Below are 17,389 nucleotides of genomic sequence, written 5' to 3'. Positions count from 1 at the left end.
TGGGGGCACCCGAGTGGGTACTGGCGACGTTGGCTCTAACCGGGGCTGCAGGAGGCTGTAGGAGGCTGCACGGAGGTAAGGGCTGGCATTTGGCTGCTCTCGGTGGCGCATGGGTCCAGGGTCAAGGGGTTGAGGCTGCAGAAAGCAGCTGCCACACACAGCCTCGTCTGGGCGCTGGGTGCCTCCTGCTGCAGTCTGGATGTGTTTTTGTCTGGTTCTTGTGATGCTGCGGCCTCTCTGCTTCCTCCTGTGCCCACAGAGCTGGGTAGCTATGGCCCTAGGAGAGGGGAGGGCAGTTGATCCTGTGCTAGGAGAGTTTGGGAGGCAAACAGGGAAGAGTCTGGGGTCAATCTCCACTAAGTGCACTGAATCCCCGTCGGCCACAGGGAGACGGCATCTCAGTGCACAGGCAAAGAGGGAAGCACTGAAATTTCAATCCCTTCTCAGATGACTTCCCTCTCAAAGATCCAAGATGAATGCATAAAGCATCTCAGGGGCTGCTTTCACCCCAGCCACCCTGCTCTGCAGGCAGAGACACTGCTCCCTGGGTGACAGCGCATCCCCATGCACTGCATCCATGGGCAGCCTGGTCTTGCCTGACAGCAGCGCACCAGCCAAGGAGATCACACTGTCGAGGGCAATATGCTTCTCCTGAGGTCTTTCCAAAAGCTGGATAGAAAAGCTCCCAGGCTCTGGCCATTTTTCTGGGCCAATCCCTCAAAATCCTCTGTGTCAGCGTGCTCAGGGTTCTGTGCTTTTTCCCCTGTGCTACAAGTAGAAAAAGAAAGAAAAATTGGTGTTAACTCTGCCCATCTCAGCCCTCTGGGGTGGGAGGCTGGGTCTTTTCCCAGCAGCTTGGATCAAAATTTACAGACCCCTCCTTTTCTTTTTTTTTTTTTCCCTCCTCTCCAGCTCTGTCACAATTTATGCACCCATACAAAGAGTGCAGTGTAAATCTCAGAGCCCAAAAACATAGAAGAGAGGTTGGACCCATCAACCAAGATCAAACGGCTCTGAATGTCAGAGCAGGTCTGAGCTTGTTCTGCATTCCCACCTAATCCCTACAGCAACAAAGGGAAAGGAGGAGACCTGAACCCAGGGCTGCACACGGGGGTGTGAAAGGTGAGGATGAAAACAGTTTGGGCACTTCTGGTCCCAACAACTTCAGGTACATTTGGGGCAGGACAGAGACACCAAATGGCCGTTGTAATGCAAGCGTCTCTAGACGGTTTTTGGTAGAAGGGCCTTTTCCTTGCGCCTTGCAATGATTCTGGAAATCTTTAATGCTAACCTGGCCTAAACACCGATCTATTTTTTCCTCTCATCCAGCTTTTGGAGAGGGAAAGGGAAGCTGCAAAGCAAGTAAGGGAGGTCCCTGCACAAGCTGCTTTGACACCAGCGCACAGCACCTCCCAACTCAGCATGTCCCCTGCTGCCCCTACGCTTTTTAACCCCCCTCTGTTCACCGTGGCAGGTGACCCGCAGGCAGAGGAGCCATGTCAAGTGACAAAGCCTCGAGGCAAAAGCCCTGCCACCACTGCAAGAGGAGGTCGACCTCAGCCCCAGTGGGCACCTCCACGATCCACTACGAGAAGTCCTGGCTGTACCGCCACTGCTCTTCTCTGCAGCAGCGCGACAGGCAAGCTCAGAAGGCCGGGCAGCTTTTCTCGGGGCTGCTGGCCATGAACGTGGTGTTTCTGGGCAGCGCCTTCATCAGCAGCATGATTTTCAACCACGTGGCCATCACGCTGGCAGACGTCTGGATCCTGCTCTCCATCCTCAAGGTCGTGTGCCTGTGCTGGATCATCTACTACCTGCTGGGCACCAGTCGGCAGCCGCACGCCGTGCTCTACCGGGATTCTCACGCGGGACCAGTCTGGATTAGGGGTAAATTCTGCTTTTATTTACCATCTCATGCCTTCCCCCTTCCTCCTGGAAGATACAGAATTCCCTGCTATTAAAAGATCTAGAAGCCACAGGAGATGTACGTAGGGCAATGTGAGTCTCCCAGTGCCCTGCCAGCCTGTGGTGCAAAGCCAGGGGGAAGACAGGGGCACAGGGGATGCCACAGGGAGGAAGCAGAGCAGCCAGGGAAGCCTTGAATTTGATTTTCCTTCAGCCTCCGGTGCAACCTTGCACTGTGGTCCCTTCCCACCCCCAGCCCAACGATGAGCGTGGTGCAGCACCAGGCTTCCCTCGCCCTTGTTTAACATCACAGCGCTCCCGTTTCCAGGGGAAGATTCCTGCCCAGTGAGTCACAGCGCAGTGACACCTGGCTTTCCTGGGAGATTTTCCATCAGTAGCTGCCCCACTTTCTGAAGTGACACTTCTCTAAGCAGCCCTGCCTCTAGCCTATCAGGGAGTTTATAATTAGTGCACGGTCTTGATAATTGAGCAGGGAGAATTGAAGGGAAGAAAGCTGCAAGCTACCTGAGGCTGCAGAGAGGCGTCGAAGGAGAAAGAGAAAACAGCAGGAAGGGTCCCAACTTCTTCAGGTTGCTGCTACCAAAAGCCTCAGCGAGGTCTGCATTTATCTTGGGGTTTCTCCACAAGGCAGAAACCATCGCCCATCGTTACCTTACTTCTGTCACTCTAGCTTGCACAGAAAAGGCAAAAAAAAAAACCACAACACTTTCCCACCTTGTATCCAAGCACAGGAAAACACCTTGCATCATCTCAACACCTCCAACCAGCCAAAGCACACAACTGGGTTCAGGACCCAGGCTTCCCTTTCTCCCTTTCTCTAAAATCACGGGACTTCCAAACAGGAAGGACACCAGCTCTGCACAAACCCAGGAGTCTCCAGTCCCCAGCTGAGCTCAGATGCTCCTCACACACGTCTTTGCTTATTTACTGGTGCTTTTGCTGTTTGTCCAGGGTCACTGCTGCTGTTTGGCAGTTTCAGCGTCCTCCTGAACGTCTTCCAGATCGGCTACAGCATAATACAAATCCACTGCAAATCCAAGGTGGAAATCGTGTTCCCCAGCATTGAAATCCTTTTTGTTTCCACCCAGGTAACGCACATCACCCTCCTGGGAGCTCGCTTGCTCTCTCCGTCCCACTGCTGGGAGGCAAAGGGGTGGGGGGAACTGGGGAGACTTGGGAAAGCAGGTGCATGTGAGGCAGGTGTTCTCATGAGCACTGAAGTATCAAATACTGTTTCAAATGACACCCATCCACATTCCCAAAGTGGCAGATTAAGAGACAAAGAAGTAAGATTTAGAAAGACATTGCTCTAGCGCTCGCTGACACACTGCAGAACCCAGACAGGTTTGCTTTGCAACATCAAAGTAGGCAGAGAGGAGAGGAAACTTCACAGAAATATCTTTGCACCAGCCTCTCTATTTGCTAATACATCCCTCATTAAAAAACAACAAAAAAAAATCCTATGCATGTAAAGTATCTCATGCCATTCGGTACCAAGCCTCTTTTTGCCCAAACCCATATTTGAAAAGTAAGCTAGCTCCCATCCCAGCAGCCAACACCTTGCTATACACAAGACAAAAAAAGGCAGATCTCCCAGACCTCCTTTGGCATTAGGTGCAGGCACACACATGCTGGGGTCACCCAAGGATGCCAGCATGTGTGCCAGCACTGAAATGCAGGTACACAAGCGTCCCTGTGCATAGAGGCAGGTTTCCTCCTACCCAGACACGTGCCTTCTTGCCCGCCCAGCCCTTTCCACTGCGTGTGGCATGCTGCCAGCTTCACCCTGCTCACATTATTGTTATTGATTTGCAGGCTTTTTTTCTGTGGCATCACTCCAAGGACTGCATTCAAGTCCAGCACAACCTCACCAGGTACAAAAAGGGGGAAAAAAAGCCTTCCACTCCCCTAGAGGAATTATTCCTTTCCATGTATTATTCCCCCTTGTCTCTGCCAGACTTGCCTCCATCTGACCTGGCACAGACTCTATTCTGCATCACACGAGAACCAAGCTACGACACGACCAGACCCATGCTCCTCACCATCTCTCTCTGGTTTCATGTGTGCCTTCAACTTCTTCCTCTTGTTTCCAAATTCCTTCCCACTGCGTGGCTCATGGCCCTATTGATTCGTGGAGGTGGTCTCCCCAGTCCCACCACTAGGAGTTGTCTCAACCTTCCCTCCCACATCTGCACCCAGAGCCAGGCCAGGTTCACCAAGGAGCCTTCCTGCTCTTTGCAAGTGGCCACATGGGGACATGCACAGCTGTATTTGCACGTGCAAAGCGATGTCCCAGTGCCCACACACAGAACAGGCCCAAAAGCACGATATTTGCATGCGTCCATGCACACGCAAGTGAGAAGCAAAGGGCAGCACCTCACAGCAGGGGGACGTACGCTCAGATCATAAACAGCCTCCACTGGCAAGACTTTAAAAGCGCCTTTCTGTTCATCCAGGTGTGGGCTGATGCTGACCATAGCCACTAACTTCCTCCTCTGGCTCTTGGCAGTGACCAATGACTCCATCCACATGGAGATTGAATCTCAGCTGCGAGAGGTGGAGCAGCGATTGGCAGGTGAGGCTCCTTTATCACACATCCCTGCTCCTGTTAGGCTGATGTAGATGACCTCTGGGGAGACAACAGTTCTGGATCCCAGCGATTCAGATATCACAACTGGTTCCCCCAAATTCTGCGACTTCCCTGTTACTGGACGTTGTCTAGAAGAGATGGGCTGCACAGGGAGGACATCTCAACCTGCTGGGGGAGGATGTGCCACGAAGCCATGCACCCAAGGGCTAGGAGAGGAAAAGCTCACCATAAATTAGCATTTTTTGTTCACGTTTGCCTATCAGCTGAAAGCAAAAGATTGCCAAAGTAGAAGAGGCTTACATCATTGCTATACTTTACTTTCTGAGAATACGGGGAAAAAAAGGGGCGGGTGGAGTGGGACAGGATGGGTTGACTAATATCCCAAGAGTAAAGACAGAGGGGGCTTTGCTGTGAAGAAAGGGGTATCTCTCATCCAGTACTTACGATGTGCTAAACGCTGTTATTCTGGAATCCTCACAGCCTTGAAGACCTAACTTCCTACTGATTGCTGTTACTGAGATAGAGACAGATGCTGTTCCTGCACACAAGAAACTTCCAGAGATGGCTGTGACATTCAGACCATCTCCCTCTTAATTGTTGCCTTCCTCTTCTCACACTCCAGGCAATGAGACTAAGTCGTGCGCATGTCCAAACACAACCACCTGCAAAGTCTTTCAGAAGGGCTACATCCTGCTCTACCCTTTCAACACTGAGTACTGCCTCATCTGCTGCTCCGTCCTCTACGTCATGTGGAAGAACGTGGGGCGACGCATCAGCCACCACCATGCCCCTCACACCAAGCCCAAGTTCAAGCTCCAGGGGGTGGTCTTTGGGCCCCTGCTGGGCGCCGCTGCCGTAATCATTGGGATCTGTGTCTTCATGATGTACCAGATCCAGGCCACGGGCTCGGCCCCCAACCGCCAGGTCTTCGTGATGTATTATTCCTACTACATCGTGCTCCTGCCCCTGATGAGCGTGGGTGCAGTTGCTGGGACAATCATCCATGCCTTGGAAAAAAGGGAGCTGGACACGCTGAAAAACCCAACCCGCAGCCTGGACGTGATCCTACTGATGGGGGCAGCCCTCGGCCAGATCGCCATGTCCTACTTCTCCATCGTCGCCATTGTGGCCACCAACCCCAAGGACCTGTTGAACAGCCTCATCCTGTCCTATTCTGTCCTGCTCATCTTCCAGTACATCACCCAAAACATCTTCATCATTGATGGGCTCCAACGGGAACCATTCGTAACAGCAATTGAGGCAAGGCACGCAGGACACTCTGGGCAGCATTCAGTGGCTTCAGAGCTGCCTGGTGAAGAGACAACGACACCAAGGAGCGCACAGGAGCACGCACAGGCCTCGCCCAATAAAGAGGAAGAAGTGAGTGAAGAGCAAAATCATGAAGCACACGACCAGAGACGAGTGAGTGTGCTGGAGCTCAGGCAGGAGTTTCGGAGAGTCTCTCTGTCCTACATCCATTCCTACTCTCACCTGAGCTGGAAGAGGAAAGCATTAAAGGAGATCTCATTCTTCTTGGTTTTGTGCAACATCATAGTAAGTATTGCTCTCCCTGCCATGTCACAGCTTCACTGAGTCGTGATGACCTGTGATACCAAGACAGATGTGCTCTCTTCGTCTTCCTTCTGGGCCACCCTTCCAGACAAGGAAGCTTTGCCTACAAGGTTTCGGCCTCCTGCTGGGGCAAGTCAAGTCTGTTCTCCTGTTAATGTCCCACTTCTGTAATTCTGAGCTCCCTCTTTCCCACTCCCATAATTTTAAGCTTCCTCTTTTACCTAAGAGTCAAATATGGTGACATTTCCAGGGTGCAGGAAGGAGACAGCTAATAAATCCTTAAATGCCAGGATTTTAGCTTCTGAAAACATTATCAAAGCCATTAAGGGTGTTTCATGAGATAGCTGGAGGAACAAGCAACCAGCAGTGAGGCTTTGTAATCAGCAGTCTGCAGGACTGGAACTCACCTAATGTGCTCTGGCATCCTGAAGCAACATGAAGTTTCATTACAGCCTTAAACAAGTGAAAATGAATTGGTCAAGGAAACAGAGAAATTCTGTAGAAAGATGAAGCTGCCTGGGGCAGAGTGAGGTTATCATTAAGCTTCCAGAAATTTAACAGACAGTATTTGACAAGTAGCAAGGAGCCAGCAGCATAACTAGAGAACTTCCCTCCTCTTCCCAAGCAAGGGGACCCCTCTGACACTCTTGAAATACTCCTACAATTACTTGAGCCAGTGCTGAGATTAGAGTGCAGGTAGGAATCAGCTTGCCATCCTCTGACTTGTGCTTTTTTTTTTTCCTTATGCCTCTGTAGCTGTGGATAATGCCCACATTTGGAGCTCACCCTGTGTTTGAGAATGGACTGGAGAAGTCATTTTACGGCTACTCTACTTGGTTTGCCATCGTGAACTTCGGCCTCCCGCTGGGCGTGTTCTACAGAATGCACTCTGTTGGGGGACTTCTGGAGGTTTACATCTCAGCCTGAATCAAGCTCTCATCACTCCAGAGGCTGCAGTGAAACGACGAGGCTGAACAAGGATGCAGTAAGCAGTGGATATGCATGTGGAAGCTTTTAAGCTTTTTCTCTCCAGCTTCTGCTTTGACTTCTCCTTACAGAACATCTCCATGAGCTTTTGAAGCAAATGATGTTGGTTTATATTGTTATTTTTTCTCCATAGAGAACAGAATGAAAATCCATTAACTAACTGCCTTACTGCCCTGCAGAAGCACGCTGGCACTTTTCAGTAGCCTGCCAATGGATACTGTGTGGTAAGGTGGGACTTTACCAGCTGCTATTGAACTCTTCCAGACAAAAGAATGTAAGAGCAGCCTGCAGTGAGAGCAGAGGCTGACCTACACTCCACAGAACTTCAAAATCCACAGCCAAGGACCTTCAGCCCCACCACTGCTTGCCAACCCACCGCCCTGCAGCACAGAAAAGCCCTACCAGTACCAGGCCCACTAGAAGCACAAACTCCCAGTCGTTCAGAAATAAACCAAAAATACAATTTGTGTGATTTCCAAATGGACCATTATGCTGGGAGCTGCTGTAGTGATCACTAACACTTATCCTTACTGCTGCTTTGCACATCCACAAACATTTCCCAAGGTCCACGTGAAGGAATACAGTTCCACAGTGTGGTGCCTGATCAAAGACCTGTTCATACGTGCTCCGTAGGAGCTGCTTGCTTGGAAAGCACATGGGGATGCAAGGGGGCTTACGACTATGGGTCTTAAAAACAGACTGATGAATGGAAATAAAGAGAGATTGAATGCTCATGTGTATCTGGTGAAATCTCTGGGACTGCTCTTCACTCACCAAAGACCAGACTCAAAAAGTTATCTGAGCATTCAGAGGTTATATGAGACTTAAGGGCAGGCCTTGGTTTATGTACTTTTTTGTTGTTGTCAAGAGCTTTCATAACCTTTAGCCAAGGCCAAAGTAGCATGGTACAAAATGCATCTACATTATTGCTTTGGTTCGTCTATAAATCAATCCTAGAAGCAGTGTGGATTTAGGATCAGAGTATATAAAGGTTTTGGGTTTTTTGTTTGTTTTGTGACGCTCTAGATAAGTAGACTCCCCCAAGACAGGACCAGTGATGAGAGCTAGAAACCCCGACTACATGTATCTCATTTGCCTTCTCATTTACCATTCAGGCAATGAAAGGACCTCCCTCTGAAACTAAAAGTGAGAACGACTGCATGAGCATGAACTTTGCCCAATGGGTGTTTTTACTCAGGCCTGTGTCAACAGAAATATGCCATGAGAAATAACAGCTGGATAAATTAGGCTCCAATAAAGTTAATTATTATTCTCATTCCGTTTTGTACCAAGAGATCTATGGGAGATGCATGCTATGGTCTGGCCCTTTCAAATTATAAAAAAATCTCAAACCTGCTCCCTAGTTTTTGACAGCGTGGGGACAAGGAATGATGTACTTCATGAGCAAACCCATGACCCGGACTTTTTCTGTGGCACAATAGCTAAAACACTGTTTTAGCTACTAAGCCTCCACTGAGTAGCGACTCTGGAGGTCTCCCTCTGAGATATAAATGCTAAGTCCCGTAGGTACTACACACAACTGTGGACTGAAAGAGAAGTTGATGTGATTTCTTGCTGGTGAACAGGCCGGATTACCTGAGTACATGATTAGCACGAATAGGAATGAAGCCCACTTTCTCCAGTTCTTAAAACGAGGCCCTCTGTGTCCTTTCCTAACACCACTCAGTTCTAACACTGCACATAAAGGTAAGAAATCCCACAAGGAGCAACAGCAAAAGCACTCCTGTTTTATGGGTCTCAACCGCACAAAGATTTTAGTGCACAGTTCACAAACTCAGGAACCTCGTTCCTGTTTGCTCTAGTTCCTTTTCTGTACCTTTTGAGGCAGTTACCTTTGATGATGTCTCAAGCTGTAAGCACAAAAATGGCCAGAAGCACACAGTTCAGGCTCCTTTTCTGTAGTCTCATCTTCATTTGTGATTTAAAAATCCACACGCTGCAGAAGAAGCCAGTACATGGTTCCCTAGTAGCACAAATTACCCCAGCATAAAACAAACAATATTATAAACCTCTCTGTGGGAAAAAAATAAACAACCAATTGCATGTTTCAGATTATCTTTATCTTTCTCTCTGTAAATAAGCAAATAGTTTACAGTGCAAGTTGATTTCCACAGAACAAAGATTAGACTCCAAACACCAAGAAAAACAACAAAAAGTGTTTCCAGAGGGACTCACAAAGAAACAAAGCAGAAAAGAGGATGGAAGAGATCATGAGAACCAGCAGATCCACAGGAGGGTAGAGGCAAGCGCGTGGGAAACAACGTCCCATTCTGGCTGTGAGGTGCAAGTACCATACAGTCAGAGGCTGGCCCCACCAAATCACATTCGTATATATGAGAGATTCGAAGTGAAACAGAGACCTCACCCTGCTGGTATCTGAACAGAGATGGGGTCAGGATGGGTGTAGTGCTAAATGGCGAAGTGCACTGGAGATGGGGCAGAGATGGGGTGGGGAAATTAACCTCTATTTCCCATATTTCTTATCCTTCATAAGAAACATTCAGGCTTTATTTCAGTTGTCAGCTGGCCTAGGACTCCAATCCACTTTCAGTGCCAAAAGTGGAGGAAGCCACCTGACTACAAGCCAGCAGTACTCTAAAGCAGCACTCTCTCTAGGAGAAGAAAGGCAGACAGCCGTGTTGCTATCACTCCAGCTCCAAACCTTTGGGAAGTGTTACAAAAACAAGACTGTGTGCCTTACCTGCCCCTTTTTTCAGGGTGTGAGACCAGTTTCCAAGGAGTGATCTCACTGGTTCTGAGCAAAGGCAAACAGCTCATGGCCAGGGATCCTCCTAAGAGGCTGAAGACCACAGCACCAAGGGCTAAGTTTTGAAGAGGGAAAGTTGTCAGTTCGTGACAGGACCCCTCACATTTCTTTGCCTGAAGACCACACAGGTCATAGACAGCAGCCCCTTCCAGCAGAATTGAAAATTTGACTCAAACCCCAGGACGTCTCCAGCTACCAGTGCGCAACTACATGCTGCTGAACCAAGCCAACGACAGCCAGTCTCCCACTACTTCTACCTCTGGCTTCCCAGACTTTGCATAACTTGGGACCCAATACATTCAAGATCTGATAACTCAGTCACTATCAAAATGCCCTGAAGAATCAAACTTTGCCTTCGCGCTCTCCATTCCCTAGTGACATGGAGATGCTTTTCCTCCTACAGCTTCCAACTTCCTGCCACAACTTCCCTGAGTGCCTCCCTCGATTCCCTGCCTTAGACAGTCATGTGCAAAAGGCCCTTCCACTCCCTACATTGCACCAATCTGCCAGGCAGAGATGGAAGGATATGGTTTCTTTTAAACCCACGTGACACTGTCCTTTCTGTCAACTGGAGAAGTCTAACGGAGGCTACCAGTCTCTTCTCCTTGTTCTCACTGAGCCAGTCCATTCCTTCCTGTGTGTATACAAGGATCAAGCAGGGCTTTCCAAAGTGATGCACACACTCCATTGCAACACCTGACTATGAAGGACAGGCTGCTGGGCCTTGAAGCCCAAGAAAAACTTCTCTTGCCACACCAAAGCACCAGTTGCTACAAAATTTCTTAAGTGGCTTTCCAGGAAAGGAGTAGAGAGATTCAAAACCGAGACACAAAATTTTCCTTCAGTAAATTCTCCCTTTCATTTGGACGGGAAAGATTTCCCTACCGATATACAACTGAGACACCAGGGAGACACCTGCAGCCAGAAGGGATGCCCCGGAAACATTATGGAGCCACATGAAAGTAACTGCCGTTTCCAAACCCCATCTCCTGCAGGAACAGCAGCTTCTCCCTTGCACCCAATTTACAGCTAGACTTTTTCAATTAAATGCTGACTCTGACCAGGGCAAGGACAAGGTCAGATTGGTTTCCAAACCAAATCCAGGAGCAAAAGAGTAATAGCAGAGCTAAGAACAGTCTGATTTCTAGTGCAACCACAACAATGGACAATCCCTTAGACATCTTTCACTCAAGGTTCATAGTGAAGGGTGAGGGGAGAGAAGTGAGCTGGGGGGAGGGATGTCCAAGCAGGTCCCAATTAAAGCTTTAAATGACAGGGAGGTAAATGGAGTGATTGTCCTTTTGGTCTCTCAGCTGGATGTGAAATGCAGGAATAGCTGTGACAAAGCAGCACACAGCAAAGTCCTTAGAGATCCAGTGTATTTCTCTTAGTAGAGGTAAGTGCTCTCTCAGACACGCTGAATTTCAAACAGCTTCACATCCGTGTCATACCAGATCGGGGGATCCACATTCCTGGGAGAGAAAGACAAGATCCACCTTATTCTCTGTGGCTAGGTACATGGAATTCAAATCTCATAGCCAGGATTACAGGAGCTGGCTAAACATAATGCCTTCAGCTTGCAAAAAAGGAAAACACTGGTTGCGAGACAATGGTCCTTAAAGGGGTGACAAAATCCCACAAAGCCAGAGCTTTGCATGAAATCTCTGTACCATCCTCTCTAAGCAGCAGCAGGGAATAGAAAAGCTACAAGATCCCTAACAAGCAGTACTCCCAGACCAACTCCCTTCACTTCTCCCACTCACAGTTTCAGACCAGCTGATTCACCCTAGCCTTTTCCAAGGCGAAAGTATCTTTGTACCCCTTAAATGAGAGGCAATTTCAAGCTGGCCAAGTTCATCTACTCTCTTTACAGACCAACAAAATGTTTGGAAAAGATCAAGTTGCATCTAGATGGTTTACCTCAAATAAATAACACCCCACATATAGGTCCGGAACCACATGGCAGTGCCCGAGTTAGCCTGATACTTGCGAATGAGGATGGGGTGAGGGACAGGTAGCAGCCCCACCAGCGTGCCATGCTGCAAGAACTTGAGGATCTCCGATTCATCTGTGAGACCCCTACAAAGAGACAGAACAGGAACATAAGTGCCATGTCCCATGGACATCCCCAGAACTGCTGCAACATAAAGTATCACTCTAAAGGAGCCACAGTCACCTGCTCCCTGTGTGTGTTATCGAGGACAAACACTCTCTCTACTGAAAAAAGAGTTGGGAATGGATCAGACGAACAAGAAGCCTGACAAGCCAGATAACATCTCCTCTGCTAAGGCTGTAAGGCTTTCAATTATACTTTACAAGAAAATAAATGAGTAAATCAGATTTGCTGACCTGATTTCCCCTACAGGCCCTCCAAACCTCACAGAGTTCTTTACACCCTACGCAGCCCTTTTTGTCTTTGTCAGTCTCTCTCTCAAAACAAAGTACCTACTTGTCAATGCAGATCTTCTCCACCTGAGGGACCAGCACCTGTAGGAGCCGCATGATTGTCTGCAGGGGAAGCTTTGACTTCCAAGACATCACCTGTGAGTAATAAAGCCCACACGGAAGTTAATGCACCATATTAGCAGTTTTTCTACAGTTATCTCCACTACCACTACAACAAATGATGTTTACAGAAGTCCCAAGGGTGATGGATGAGCTGAGTGCACAACAACAATACAATCGATCCTGGAGCACTAAAATTCTGAGCCACTCAATGAAACTAGCAGGGCGTTGGTTTGAAACAGGTAAAACAAAATATTTCTTCACAGCTGATAATAAACTAGAGCTTTGACCGTAAGTCAAAGATAGTTCCCTGAGGAAATCCTCTCCTCTGGGAAAGTCTCTGCTTTGGAAAAAAAAAAAAAAAGAAGAGGAAAAAAAAGAAAAAGAAAGGGGGGACGGAGAGCATCAGGAGAAAGCACTTCTGCCACAACTCATTTATTTCCCCTGTCCAGATTCCCTTACCCAGTCAGGAGTTGGGGTCCACTGTCCACTGGAGGATGCACTAGAGAGACGCCTTCGGTCCCGTCGGGGATGTGACACTTCCTATAAATAAATTGTAACTTGTTTTATTTTGTTTTAAATAATTATATTAAAAATAAAAATCACAGATTATAGCAAGAAATACAATTCTCTGCTGAATTTCTCCCAAGCTTTTCCAGAGCTGGGCAAGACATTTCAGCCTGTCCCTAGAACAGCTCAAACCCAGCAGCTCTTCATTCACCAAAACCATTTGCTTCAACCCAGTGAGTGGCAATATTTGGTGGGTTTAAGGTGTGGGACGCCATGGCAAGGTTACAACTCCAGTCACCACTGCTGACACTCTGCTGGAACAATCCACAGTGGGTGAATTAAATGGTACAGGCGAAAGGCAGTTCAGGCATTGTACTGGAAGAAGGAACCGAGATTAAGCAGATAAAGGCCAAAGCTTTTCAGATCTAATATAATATAATGAGCATCTCTGGGCTTTTTGGTGCCCACCTTCGTACATCTCAAAGAACATTTTTCCAGGGGCGAGCTCTTGCAACTCCTAACCAGCCCCTCTTAAGGAACCATAAACTCATGCCCCAAACAGGAACGCTGTCCTTAGTGACTTCTGAAAAGCTCTGGCCAGAAGTTCAAGACCCAGAAATCTTTTATTCTTCTTTTCCTCTCCATCACTCTGGAGACATCACAATCACCCTGATTTTTCAAGGTCAGCCAAGGAAACCTCCCAGTATTCATGGGTGGGACGGAAAGAAAACCCTTTAAGATCACTATCAAGACAAATGTGGAGAGGCTATTTCCTTCTGCAAGGCACCCTGACCATTCATTACTGCAGTCTAGAGCTGACTTCTTTGTGACACAAATAGGAACAGTACTTCCTTGCAACTGCCATTTTGCACCTCTACATTTAACGTCAAAGGGACGTCACTGCACAGACTCGTTCACACGTCACCTTTACAGCCAGAAACAGCAGGTTTGGGGCAGAGCTGTGCTGCAGTCCTCTGGAAGCTAACGGTGCTTTACCAGTCCTTCTGTGACCAGGGAACAGCTCAAACCAGCTGCTGGACACAGATCTAGTGACCCATGATTCCGTTTCACAGGCAGCCAGGGGAAGAAAACCCTTCTTCTAAAAGTTCTCAGCAAAGATCTCGCTGAATGACAACATAATTGCGTGCTTAAAGACTTCTTGCTGACTGTGACTACACCTGGCACCGGGGAAGGCCAAGAAGGGTAAGTAAAACTGATCCTACTCTATTCAGGAACACTGTTCATTCCAGTTTATTCAAAGCCTAAGCAGCAATATTGTTTGCAACGTTGGCAGTTACAGCCTTACATTTCAGCTTCAGTGCCATGTCCCCATCAAGCTTCTAAATATAGAATTCATAAAAACAAAACCCTTTGATCTCCTTCAGATGCCCTTACCCTCTTCCTCTTTCCTCCTCTGTCTCCCACAGCCCTTGCCCCCTTTCAGCTGTCATCCAAGGGCTGGCAGCCAGCTGACGTATTTAGGAGAGGCGAGATGGAATTACATTGAAACGCGAGGGGTGTTAAACGTTTCATGAGACACTTTTGAAATGTTTATGGCTGATAAGGGAAGAACATTGCAACAGATAATGGAAAGAACTTAAATCACTCGTAAGGGTGGGGGATCCTAAAATTTATCCCATGTCTCTTCTTACTTTATCTTAACTCGATAGGTCAGAATCAGGATGGAGCCCAGAAAGAAGACAATGTTCAGACAGCCTGAAACACCACAACCCCTGGAGACTGGTGCATGAGACCTAAAGCACAATGCAATTGCAGCGATGATTATCACCGTAGCAAATCCCACACCCGGTGCTTTACTGCCCTCCACCTCCTGTCTGCCTTCTGGCCCCATGCCAAACGTTCAGCCATGCAGACAGCACTGCTGCAGCCAGGTTGAGCAACTAACGGGCAACTGTCTGTCCAAGACTAAAGACCCACATGCACACACACACAAGCAGAAGCAACGGAGAGGTTCACAGTGTAAGGGTAAAATACAGGAGTCTCCGGCCTGCTCTGCTAGATTGAGACGCCCTTGCAAATGTCCCCCACTTGCATCTTGATTCTGCAGCATTGTCACAGCCAAAAGCATGTCAGGAGAAAAACAGACCTAAAGATTCTTGTAGCACCTCCACAATCCATAGAAGCCCACAGTAAAATACATGACCTCATCTCAACTCATTACTTCCTGCCCAGCTGGCTCTACACCTGGTGAGAGCTGGTCAAGAATTAAGCAGTTCCACAGAAAACTCATAGAAAAAAATGGAAGAGAGTTATGCCTTTCACCACAGGGCAGCCATATGTCCTTGTGTGGACGGATGCAGTGTTCTCACTGCATTCAGATGGCTCAGGGGACAGTAGATGTTTACGTAGAACACAAGGCAGCACTAGGTGTATAAACGTGGCCTTGCTGAAGAAGCACAGAATGTGCAGGGCAGCCTTCCTAAGATGCTTCCTACAAGACAGCCTGCAGGTTTTTGAAACCAGACTGGAAAGGTCACTATCTGAGGAGTTAATGGTGAGCAACAGAAGACTACTGCTCCACTGAAATTGGAAGGCAGCCATTTTATAGCTCTTGATGGGGAAAGTCAGTAGATGCCAGAAGGCTGACACCGCCACCAGAGCCTAAAAGAGCAGTGCAGCCTTGACTCACAAACCGCAAAGCCTCTGTCTCATCTATGTTGCTGAACAACTGCCACTCTGAAGGCAGCGTCTCAACCAAGCCCTCATGGGAACACATTTTTCAGAACAGCAGCAAGCCAGAGGATGCTGGTAGAGCTCTCCATTCCAGAAAGGACAGAGACAGAAAAGCAGCTGCAGTCAGAACCTGAGCTGAAAGCCTCTGAATCAGGAATGCATCCCTTTGCATTTACATACTTACTGCTCCATCAGCAGCTTCAAGTTAGAGAAAGCTCCTCTAGTGTCCTAGCTCATGTGTCACTAGCACGAACATGGAACAACCAAGATGATGCAACAGTACTTCTGAATAATGGTGTTTTGCAGCACAGCTCACGTAACAGCACTATGCATATTGCTTCTAATGCGACGCCTTTCTTCAGAGGGCCCAACCAGACTTCTCCATCTGAAGTCCCACATTTTAGTCTGTTTCACAACAAGCTCTAGATCTTCCCTACACACCGATGCCTGGCCTTACCCCGCTCCAGGGCTCCCCATCACTCACAGCTGAGGGCAGGTTACCCTCTGGTGGAGGTTGTGAAGACTCAGGCTCCAGTGAACGCATAGTCCCATCCTCTGATACTTGTGACTTCTCTGTGAGCTTGTCGATTCCTGTGTTCAAAACACAAAAAGCTCAGAAGCAGTGGATTAGCTATGCTTAAAAGCAGGGTGTTCTTCTCTGCCCTACCAAGCACAGACACTCTAAGCATCTGCTGACATCTGAAACGCTCTCCTTTCAACAGGAGCAGCGAGATCTAGCTTTGATCTCATCACCCTAAAGGGGCTCATTTGTCTCTGGAAAATGCTCCTTCTTGCAACACAGACACAGAGTTCACATGGATGTAGTTAAACTGAGGCAAGAAGTCAAGATTGAGACAAAAGGTCATGTAGACACTAGGTCTGAGACTGCACTTTACTTTGACCTGCTCACAGCTTGGGCAAACTGATCTGAAGCTGAGACTGAAAGGCAGTAAGTCATTCACAGACGTAAACTCTTAATCTCTCCCACACCCAGTGAAAGGGTGAGTCCACACTGTACCTCACAGTGAAAACGAACTGCTCTCCTGTTACAAAGATAAACCAAAGCTGACCTGGAGTAGCCACCAAACTTGTCTTCAGCGTCCCTGGTTCAGCAGGGGCAGCAGGACGCGACCCCTCCATGGAGGCTCCATCCTGGGAGTTGGTGCGAGAAATGGGCTCAGGAGTTTTCTTCTTGCGCTGCAGACCTTTCTGGATGGACTGCGAATCCGTGGGTAAGTTGGCCAGCTGGTGAAACACGTTCCGCTTGCGGATAACAGCATAGACCAAATTTGAGTTGCCTGGGAATCACAGCAACCAAATAAGTAGAGAAGGAAGACTCTGCCAATACAGTCTAGCTCACTGGAAACACGAAGCATGATCGTGGAGTCCCTGCAAGCTCAGAAAACCATGCTCCCACCCATTAAAAGCAATGGCACAAGGAAGAAAGAGCAGAGTTCTGTACTCTTTCATCCATCACAAAGCAGTAAGGAAAATCAGTGAAATCCTTCCCAGGAGGGAAAGTTGACAAGAATTGGCTTAGAGATTGACATTCAAACAAGTGAGAAATAATGGGACATTGTAAGCCATGTATTACCATCTGTTTTGGAAGAAAAGTTTTTTAGTCAAGATTCAACATTTCTCCATCTTCAACAAAAAACACACGAAGCAAGTCAGGGGCATTCCACTTGAGGAGAAACAGGTTTACAGTAGGAAAGCCAAAAGACCAGAATTCCTACCATCTCTAAGGTAGCAGGAAACAGAATGAAACCGTCATCTAACATAGAATATAAATCACACCCACAAAGGCTGTTGTAGGA

At 48.0% G+C, this 17,389-nt stretch overlaps 2 protein-coding genes across 4 annotated transcripts in view; one reads left to right on the top strand and one right to left on the bottom strand.

Moving 5' to 3' along the window:
• Window positions 1-1,496: 1,496 nt before the first annotated feature.
• Window positions 1,497-7,015, top strand: OTOP3 (otopetrin 3). The gene is made up of 6 exons (XM_035558803.1): window positions 1,497-1,887; window positions 2,878-3,014; window positions 3,742-3,800; window positions 4,383-4,501; window positions 5,139-6,070; window positions 6,845-7,015. The coding sequence occupies exons 1-6, from the start codon at window positions 1,497-1,499 to the stop codon at window positions 7,013-7,015; spliced, it is 1,809 nt and encodes a 602-aa protein (XP_035414696.1).
• Window positions 7,016-9,134: 2,119 nt separating this feature from the next.
• HID1 (HID1 domain containing) overlaps window positions 9,135-17,389 on the bottom strand; it is a 29,655-nt gene continuing 21,400 nt past the window's right edge. For 2 of the 3 annotated variants that reach the window (XM_035558903.1, XM_035558905.2), the window contains 6 exons: window positions 16,643-16,870; window positions 16,030-16,163; window positions 12,831-12,911; window positions 12,313-12,404; window positions 11,784-11,942; window positions 9,135-11,335 (listed from right to left, as the gene is read on the bottom strand). In XM_035558903.1, the coding sequence (XP_035414796.1) occupies window positions 11,272-11,335; window positions 11,784-11,942; window positions 12,313-12,404; window positions 12,831-12,911; window positions 16,030-16,163; window positions 16,643-16,870 (758 nt within the window). In that variant the 3' untranslated portion in view covers window positions 9,135-11,271. The remainder of the gene's footprint in view (window positions 11,336-11,783; window positions 11,943-12,312; window positions 12,405-12,830; window positions 12,912-16,029; window positions 16,164-16,642; window positions 16,871-17,389) is intronic. The other variant, XM_035558904.2, reaches the window with a different exon arrangement.

This window comes from Cygnus atratus, chromosome 18, assembly GCF_013377495.2.
Source record: "Cygnus atratus isolate AKBS03 ecotype Queensland, Australia chromosome 18, CAtr_DNAZoo_HiC_assembly, whole genome shotgun sequence".
NCBI classification, from domain to species: Eukaryota; Metazoa; Chordata; class Aves; order Anseriformes; family Anatidae; genus Cygnus; species Cygnus atratus.
Note: the sequence above shows the minus strand (reverse complement) of the source record. Positions and strands in the feature narration are given on the sequence as shown.